Source organism: Sinocyclocheilus anshuiensis, unplaced genomic scaffold (genome assembly GCF_001515605.1).
Source record: "Sinocyclocheilus anshuiensis isolate Anshui unplaced genomic scaffold, SAMN03320099.WGS_v1.1 scaffold1228, whole genome shotgun sequence".
NCBI lineage: Eukaryota > Metazoa > Chordata > Actinopteri > Cypriniformes > Cyprinidae > Sinocyclocheilus > Sinocyclocheilus anshuiensis.
The window spans coordinates 38,795-49,154 of NW_015547716.1; the positions used below are offsets into that span (position 1 = coordinate 38,795).

Below are 10,360 nucleotides of genomic sequence, written 5' to 3' on the forward strand. Positions count from 1 at the left end.
TGAATACTGATCACACGCCCCTGTCACTACTTGGCAATCATCATCAGCCACCATTCATAAGCACACACCTCACGCCACTCCAGTGCCCGGTCTCGTTTCTACGAAGTGGACTCCCTCTATTTCCTATCAGTGAGATACATCGAAAGACTTACCTTCTTGTCAAGTCAAGTCAAGTCTGCTTTATTGTCAATTCTTCCACATGTACAGCACATACACACAGAACCTCCATTGTGTTCTCCTGTGTTCCATTCCCCAGTACGTTCCAGTCATCCACTCCGTGAAAGCTCCGTTTCCCCATCAGCTGAGGTGTGTGCTGTCCTCTATCCCCGGTTCCACGATCTCCTGGAGGACCAGTGACAGGGTTACTCTCCTCCTCTCCCTTAAAGGACTATATTCAGCGTTATTACTCACCTCCCCGAATCTCCTGCACTCAGTGTTGAAAATAAACTTTATTGCTATTTTTCTAATCCTCTGTGTGAGTCTCCTTCCGTAACACAATAAACGTATAGATTCAAATTTTGTTCATATTTTGTAGATAAAAAAAAAAAAAGTTTAAAATGATTGTAAATCAGTCTCCCACTGATATTGACTTACAGCTGATTGTTTCAATATCTGTTTGTGATCTGTGAGTGAGAGCAAAACCTGCTGTAGAAAAGGTTAGTTAGGGATTTGTCATATAATATTTGATGTGTATTCAAACAAATCTCTCTCTATCTTGCAGTTTTGTGTGTCTCTCTAAAAGGATATGATTTGTACTGTGGTCCGAAAACATTTACAACCAAGTGTACATCGACCTGCAATCAAATACAGATACTCATTCTGCAGCAATAAATTCCAGGAAGTTGGAAAAGGAAGCCAAATACAGTAGGTGCAATTTTAGCAATAGCTTCTGTAAGACTTCTGTAATGCTTCTAAGTACTGTTTCCACTTAATGTGATTACTAACATACGGTTTTCTTGTTGATGGATTGAAATGTAGGCTCAAATGTCTTCCAAACATATGTGAAGATTTTATTTTGCAAGGTAAATTCTCATAAGCCCAACTTTTTCATTCTTACAATCACAGCATATGAATAATTGCAATACACAATTAATTATACCAAAAACAACCGCTATATTTAGCAGTACATGTTATTACTGCCTTCTTCTTTTGAGGAAAATAGATATCAAAATCGTTCTTGTTATCTGGCAGCTTTATAGAAGTTAAATGGTACACTTAACGCTAATGCTGTGATGTCAGCATCTGCATTTTAATGTTTACTTGCACATATAGATAGATATTCCCTTGTCTGTGAGGTACTTCACCTTGGGCCAGATTCACGAAAATTGTCTTAAGAAAGGAGTTACGAAATTTAAAACTTCCTCATCATTATAAACCAAGCATTTATTTAATTAAGCTCCAAAAACTGTTTATTTGGATATTGTGGGATTTGTGATGTCACATGGGCAAATGCTCCAGAGCATAACATCGACGAATAGTTATACATCATCACACTACAGGCCCAGCCCACTGATGGTGTTCAGTCATGTACCTGTCTAGAATCCATTAGAATACACTGGAAACAGATAGTATCCAGTATTAAGTATGCAGTTCCTGGCATACTGGCTTGACGGGAATTCAGCTCTCGTGTTTCTTTTTAATGTGTCAGGTTAAAATAGTCGAGCCTCTTTCAAGATGCAGCTGTCTGTTCCATTCATATGCACTTTCCTGTGCATATAAGTATGAATAATACACAATTTCAACTTTTTTTCTAACCCAAGTTAGAAAGTAAGAAGTAAACGGAGGTATAGAATAGAATAGAACAGAATTTGATTCCTAAGAATGTTTCGTGAATCCAGCCCTTGGATGTTCTATTATTGACATTGTGAGAGAACATACAAGAAAACTCTCCTCTTATCTGCTGTCACTCAGCCAAACTTGGAAAATCATGCTTTTTTTTATATCCCCTCAGTACGTATTTGAAAACATTCTGAATACAAATATAGACCAACACACTATAGGATCCCGAATGTCCTGTAGAAGTCAGCCAACAGGACTAGGACTATTTAACTTGAGAAAGCCTTTATCCCCTTCAGCTTTACTAATCAGACTTATTAACACATGAACTACGGGCAAGACAAATTAACAAGCATAAATGATTCCCATGCCCAAATGTGACTAACCATTCTTGACAATCAGAAACTTATAAAACAATTTTAAACCATATAAACATACAACAATGTAAATGCAATGTGATCTAATTTTGAATATGTATATATTTTCTTAGATTTTAATGTTTCAGAGCTGAAAAGACTCCCCATCTTCATTTTCCTCAAAATTCAATATTCACCGGTCATTATTTTGCCTAAATATATTAACCACCTGGACAGCTGGAAGATCAGGATGAATAATTCAGACAGCTGCCTGTCAAATCCTTGTAGAAAGCGAGGAAAAGAAGATTTCAACAAGAACTCTGAGTTTCTTCAGCATCAAGAGACTCCTCACAAAGGTCCACCGGACAATGACTGGGAAGGACATGAATTATCACCTGAAGGTAACCGTTTTGGAAAAGTTTTTTTTTTTTTTTTTCTTCTTCTTTAAATGTATGAATGTTATGAAACATGGTCTACAATAATTAAAGTTCAAAAACTGTCAATGTTTTTAATTAATTTTTTTTTTTTTTTTAACAGGTCAACAAGATCAATTGGAGACACCATCAAAAAAGATGAAAGGGAATGATAATTTATCCTCCTTATTGTCTTAAATAAATAAACTAAATACGCATAAGATGCAGGAAATTTATAACAATATTTATGAGCTATTATCTTGGCCTTATTATCAGTGTGCAGAGTACCCCAGTTTGTTGCACTGTTCTTATTGTTGCTTAGCCTAGATTTGTCACAGTGTGCAAGCACAGAGAGAGCAGAGGCTTAGATCTCAATAATACAAAGCAAAGATCTCAAATACATGAACGTCAAGCACAATAATATAGACAAAAAACGAACAAGGAACTCAGCTAAACGGGGTATAAACAAAGAGGACTTAATGAGTAAATTAACAAGGAACATGTTAACAAACAGGCACACACTAGGAAACAAGTGGTACGTTTACACGACAATGATGTACTAAAAACAAATGCGTTTTTCGCTTGCGATTTTGAAAAGTTTCATGTACAGATGATAACATAGTCAAAGCAAAACGACTCCAAGCGCTGTATTCTTCATGCCAGGCCAGTAGGTGGCGATGTGACTTTGTACAGAAACACTACGCGTCTGCACACATACAGTCCTGTAGCTGTTTTTACAAAGTTTAAGACTTTTTAATGACAGGGAGAAAGAAAATATCAATATTCTTTTTATGGTAGTATTAACTTTTTCTTGTAATTTTTTATTTAAATGCTTATTTATATTTACAATATTTTATCCTACACAGTAATGGGTGAGACGGAGGCCAGCACCACACCTGAAGAGATCAGGGATAAACAACTGATCACTATTACGATACCTGAGAGTAGGAGCATGATACATTGTTCACACAGCAATAACATGTAACACACATTTGAGAACAGTAATTCAAAGAGGTCATCTTGAATATGGGACTGAATTTTGACTGATGGACCCTAGTACATACATTACAACAATTGGCTATACATAGTAAAGCACTGAAACTGACATTTGTGCTATTTCTCTTTTTGTTCATGATTTTGTTTTTTAAATACTAGACACTTCCACATCTTTGGACAATGCTGATAAACAAGAGAATATTTTCTCCAGTGTTCAAAACAAAGCTGGAAATGACATACAACACAACAAAGACCAAAATAAAGACGAGTATTATATGCAGAATGAAGTTTCAGGAACTAAAAGTAAGTTCATAAGATATGTCCTAAACTGTGATGAAGTGACATGAAAGTGAAGTGTATATTGACATAAGTTGGTGCCCCTCTTCTTGATCTGAGCTATTGCCCACAAAATGTTGTCTTTACCCTGATATATATATATATATATATATATATATATATGTGTGTACATTTATGCATTTGTATTGTGAGGTCGATATCATGAGCTATCAGAGTCTATATTGCTTTTCATTTATAATTTCCTTTGCTGCAGTGCTGAAATTTAAAGTCTTTCGAAGTGTCCTTTCTTCTGAAGGCTACAGTGGATTGGTGAATCAGGGAGCCACATGCTATCTGAATGCTGTTCTGCAACCACTCTTCATGACAGAGGAGTTCAGAAAAGCCATCATGAAGTATGCTTTGTATATTTGAACTGCAAGATTATGATATTTTATAACACACGATCATAGTTATGATGATAAATGCTGTGTTGCTCCACAGGTTAAATGAAAGTGAGATGAAAAGTGTTTCTTTTGAACTTAAAAAGTTATTCAGCTGTTTAGAGTCTAAAAATGGATGTGCCACTACAAATGAAGTCACAAACGCTCTAGGCATTGGAAATGGTAAGTTGGTGATTATGTAAATGAGTCTTATGTTTATGAGTTTTGACATAGTGAAGATATTAATGTAATTTCGGGAGGAGTACGCCCATTTATTCTTCCAACTGATTTCCAAGTATAAAAAAAACAGCCTCTTACCACTTCCGTTGTTAGTTCTTTCGGCATTCCTCCTCCCTATTTCCTCCTTTTTATGCATATTTATTTATTTATCTTTATGTCTATATAGGGAGGGCTATTGCAGCTCGAGTAGAATATTTTATCTGAGCCCCTCCATTGCAGACATCATGTTTACCACTAATGCTAAGAGTATATGGGCACACAAACTTGTGAATGTCTTATTGGTACACATGCACAGTAAAACAGTGACAAACAATTTACATAACCACATAGTATTCCTGAAATCACTTTCAATTTTAATGAGGCTGTATCCACAAAAGATCTAAGCACAGTTTTATTTCAGTTTGTGAACAGCAGGATGCAGCAGAATGTTATCAGATGATTCTGAGTATGATTGAGCCTGAACCAGCCAAGGTATGACCTGAACACTTAATGGTCTATTTATAAGCTGCTGTGTGTAATAGTGTAACACACACACCATGTTTTTATTTTCTGTATTTTACAGGTATTCCAAGGAAACAAGAAAAACGTAACCACCTGTTTACATGCGAACCATGATCCCATTGAGGAAACAATTTCATTTTTTTCTTTGCCCATTGCTATGGACTCTGATCAAAATAAAATTGATGTAGTAAGTATTATGAGTTAATAAATGCAGCCATTTACAAGTCATTTACCAAAGCAGCATATAAAAACAAATATTATTTCCAAGCTTACCTCATTGGAAAAAAAAAGTGTTTCACGTACTTTACATTTCAGCAATAATCTACGCGACCACAGGAAGAATTTGCTACAGTTTCCAGGTGAAATATGCTTTCACCTGTGATCTAGCAATCTTCCAAGTGCTCTGAAGCCATAGGATAACTTTTCAAACCTGACTCTTCTAAGCATTGAAAGAGAAACCTGTTGAGCAATAAAATATTCCTCTGATTAAAAATTAGTTCACATATGTGAAACTGTATGTTTCAGCAAAAGAGTTTTGAAGCACAGTTTGAAGTAATGCTTATGGATGGAGAAGATCAGCTGTACTGTGAAAACTGTAAAGAAATGATGGACATGGAAATGGTGAGCTTCACATTTTATGTGAAGTTGTTTTCAGCTTTACATTAGGGTCTTAGAGCTTCAGTAGAATGACCAAATCTCTTAAGTGTTAAAGGAAATGAACATTACATTTTTATTGTGGGATATATTGTTAGTTGAGAAACACTACCTGAGAGAATAACATTGACTATACAGATTACAATAGTATTTTAATAAGGTTGTTACAACTGAAAATTAAAAATTACATTATTCTAAAAGAGAAAATATCTCTTACAGTGTTGCACCATTTCTGAATTGCCGGAGGTCCTGACTCTACATTTGCAGAGGTTTTATTTGGATTACATCTACATGACTTACATGAAGAATACCTGTCGTGTTAAAATTCCTCTTCAGTTATCAGCTCAGGTTTGACTATCTATCTATCTATCTATCTATGCGTTCATTCATTCATTCTGATTCTGACACTTCATTTATAACATACAGCTGCTGTGAATTTGTGCAGTTGATTAAATTGTATGGATTTAAACATTATATAGACATTTCTATAGAGTATATGGATATTTTATCAGTCAGACCATGAATTTGCACAATGCAAATACTTAAATATACTGTTTTTGTATATTTTTAGCATATTGATTATCTGTATCTCTTTCAGGAAGAGAGTGATGTTCTTCACGATTATGAGCTGTATGCTGTGGTCAATCATGTTGGTTCTCTCAGTGGTGGACACTACTATGCTGACATCAAATCATATGAGGACGAGCAGTGGTATCGATTTAATGACTCCATGGTGAAGAGTGTGAGTTTTCTCTCTCTGTATTAATATATTAATTAAACAGATTCACAGCTACATGTCCAATAGCTCTTTTTGTGTGGACATACAGTAGGTCACATTGTCTGAACTCAAGAATGAACTATTTCTCAATTTAAGTTCTTGAATAATTTGAGTGCATTTTTGTAAAGAAATGAAATACTTTTGTAATCTCAGCCCTTGTGTTTTTGCAGATTCACCCAAACTATAAGAAACGGTGAGAAACGTTATGTCACACACACACACACACACACACACACACACACACACACACACACACACACACACAAATCTACTTTAACATTTATATTAGTGTTGTACTGAATGATGTGTATAGTCTTAGAACGGTGCATTTCTGCCATATGGCATTACATTGACAGTCACCTCTGATAACACATTACTCTTAATCATAATGTATAAACATATTCCGCTTTGAAATATGCATTGTAGAAAGCACTGCACAAATAAACATGAATTGTGTAGTTTTTATTGGCAGCCAGGATGCTGTACAAATGCACTGCGATGTCATCATTGTAGTGTCTCTTTAAATGTGGCATTTATATTTAACAGGCATTTCATCTCTGGCGAGGCATTAATGCTTTTCTTCAGAAAATGTAAGCAAAGGTTAAAATATCATGTAATATCTGCTCACATGTGTTTTTTGCATATACAATAAGTATTCTTATAGACAAGGCCAAACCTCAAAACTATTAATCAAGCATCAAGGCAACTATTAACCTGGGAAAATATCAACCAGACTAACTGGAAAAAGATGCCTCTTAAAAAAAATAATTTAAAAAATAAATAAAAAATTGTCTGTCACTGAGGTGGTACCCTTTTTGTACCTGTTGACAAATACGTTTTGTACCTTTATTACATAATTATATTATATTATAATTATATTATATTACATAATTGTACCCTAAGGACTTATAGTGGACCTTTAAAAGTGCAGTTATAGGTAATTGTACCTCCATGGTGCCTTTTTTCTGACAGTGTACATACATTTTTGCAAAACCTTAAAATGTACCTATATGCACAACATCCAGCTCTGTTTCAATCTAAAATGTAAAACACAGCAACTTTTATTCCTTTACACAAAAATTATGATTACAAGGGCAGACATTTTTCAAAAGGCATGTTTTTTTTCCAGTGAACCAGAGTTGGCAAACATGAAGTATGCAAGAAAAAAGGAAATAAATAAACAAGTCAACAATCAACTTCCCTAACTACCTAATCATATACAATAAATAAAGTTTCAAACAGAAATGGCATCAGACTCCCTACTTCCTAAATACCATATACACATCTTTTTAACATTCTTGTTTGTTTTCAGCTTCAAAGCAACACAGACATAAAGTGAATGTTCAGCAAGAAAGATCAGTCCCAAGATCAGTCGAATCTGAAAGTCTTCAGACTAAAAGGAACAGCAGCCCTGAAGACTCTGTCAATCTGCCACAGCGGGACATTGATCACATCTGTACTGGTACTGAAAACAATCATGAGTCTACAGTGATCAGTGAAGAAGATATAGAGGCTCCTTTGAACACTAGTGATTCCAGCACTGAGAAAGAATCAAATCCCCCACAAACCATGACACCAGATGCAGAAATGCAGTTTGTTGATGCTGATCATGACGATCAGTCAATACCAGACATCTCTTCAAGTGCAGAAGTCAATATCCCATCTGCAAAGCCTGAAATCATGCCTGATAATAGTCTTCCACAGACAACAGTAGGGAAGACGCCTGACACTACACTGATAATGGTCCAGCAGCCTGGAGAGGATAATCATCCGTCTCCAGCAGACATACAAGGTGTGTTCATGCAGATCTTCACATTCTCAATCCATGATAAAGAAAGTCTCATTTTTTATATATCTGCAGTAACAAGGGAAAGTTCAGGGGGAGTAAATTTCATGAATTTCCTTCATATTCTTATTTATTTTTCACTGCAATTAAGCAAACAGACAACTTGGATCTCAAGCTTCTTTCATGCTACCATTTTTGAGAGGCATGAATCCTCTCTCACGTGTGATCTTGCATTATATCCTGTACCACTTCTCAAGTGTGTTTGGCTGTGAAACACACAAAGTTTGTTGACCAGGCAGAGATGTCGGCGATTCTTCCCATTGAAATATGTAATGTGTGACCCCCGTCACCGATTCATCATGTAGTGTGCATGCAGCAAAATAAAATGACCACATTAAAATAAACAATTTAAATTAAGACAGTTTCACATTATTTCAATGCAATTCTTAACACAAATGTCATGCATAACTCATGAAGAGCAGTGCACATGCTGTATGTTCTATGGACAGTGAAAAACTCTTACTTGATTGTTTTATTACATTTTTTTTTTTTTTCAGATTCAGAAATTACTGGGACCACTTTCTCGAAGGTCAGTCAATCCACATACACAAGACCAGAGCAACACACACAAAGATGCAGTGAATGCAAAAGACCTCAGACTAAGATCATAATTCACATCTGGATGGAGCCTAAAGAGAATCTGCCACAGCAGGACACTGATCACATCAGTACTGTAACTGAAAATGCTGCTGATGCTGATTATGATGATCAACCAACACCAAACCTTCATTTTCATGGAGATCATGTGATCTTCTCAACAGAAAGACAACAAATGGACCCTGAGCCCCATGTAACTTCACACAATGAGTCAGATTCAGATAATGATGACCCAGAAGCACAATGTAACAGCTTGCTGGAACAAACAAATGTCAAAAGAAGGAACATTCCACCCTGGGTGTTTTTATTTGGCTTTATTCTGGGTCTTATTCTTTTTTTGGTACTCATTTTATCATTTTACCTTTAAATGTCTGGCAGAATTATCAGATGTTGATTGTCAGAAGTAACGTGACTGATCTGCTAACTGAATCACCATGTTTTTACCATGTACCATTTGTTTTTATTTTTGTTTGTTGCTTATATACAGAACATCATGATATTATTTTTTTTCTTGAAATATGCCATTTAAATGACTTGACGAGAAATGACATACAACCCGAATTCCGGAAATGTTGGGACGTTTTTTTTTTTTTTTTTAATAAAATGAAAACTAAAAGAGTTTCAAATCACATGAGCCAATATTTTATTCACAATGGAACATAGATAACAAATGTTTAAACAGATACATTTTACACTTTTATCCACAAAATGAGCTCATTTCAAATATGATGCCTGGTAAAGGTCTCAAAATAGTTGGGACGGGGGCATGTTTACCATGGTGTGGCATCTCCTCTTCGTTTCAAAACAGTTGAGTTTCTGGAGTTTTGGTGTTGGAACTTTTTCTTTAATGATGCGGAAAATGTTCTCTATAGGTGAAAGATCTGGACTGCAGGCAGGCCAGTTCAGCACCCGGACTCTTCTACTACGAAGCCATGCTGTTGTAATAGCTGCAGTATGTGGTTTTGCATTGTCCTACTGAAATACACAAGGCCTTCCCTGAAATAGACGTCGTCTGGAGGGGAGCATATGTTGCTCTAAAGCCTTTATATACCTTTCAGCATTCATAGTGCCTTCCAAAACATGCAAGCTGCCCATACCGTATGCAATTATGCACCCCCATACCATCAGAGATGCTGGCTTTTGAACTGAACGCTGATAACACGCTGGAAGGTCTCCCTCCTCTTTAGCCCGGAGGACACGGCGTCCGTGATTTCCAACAAGAATGTCAAATTTGGACTCGTCTGACCATAGAACACTTTTCCACTTTGAAACAGTCCATTTTAAATGAGCCTTGGCCCACAGGACACGACGGCGCTTCTGGACCATGTTCACATATGGCTTCCTTTTTGCATGATAGAGCTTTAGTTGGCATCTGCAGATGGCACGGCGGATTGTGTTTACCGACAGTGGTTTCTGGAAGTATTCCTGGGCCCATTTAGTAACGTCAATGACAGAATCATGCCGATGAGTGATGCAGTGTCATCTGA

At 36.1% G+C, this 10,360-nt stretch overlaps 1 protein-coding gene across 1 annotated transcript; it reads left to right on the forward strand.

The window, feature by feature from the left end:
- The first annotated feature begins 3,090 nt into the window (after positions 1–3,090).
- Positions 3,091–9,444, forward strand: LOC107704191 (ubiquitin carboxyl-terminal hydrolase 20-like). The gene is made up of 13 exons (XM_016507079.1): positions 3,091–3,489; positions 3,701–3,844; positions 4,092–4,230; positions 4,319–4,440; positions 4,898–4,968; positions 5,060–5,185; positions 5,524–5,619; positions 5,872–6,000; positions 6,251–6,394; positions 6,601–6,623; positions 6,977–7,020; positions 7,743–8,222; positions 8,774–9,444. Exons 1-13 carry the CDS (start codon positions 3,375–3,377, stop codon positions 9,238–9,240), a joined length of 2,100 nt encoding a protein of 699 aa, XP_016362565.1. The 5' UTR covers positions 3,091–3,374; the 3' UTR covers positions 9,241–9,444.
- The last annotated feature ends 916 nt before the right edge of the window (positions 9,445–10,360 follow it).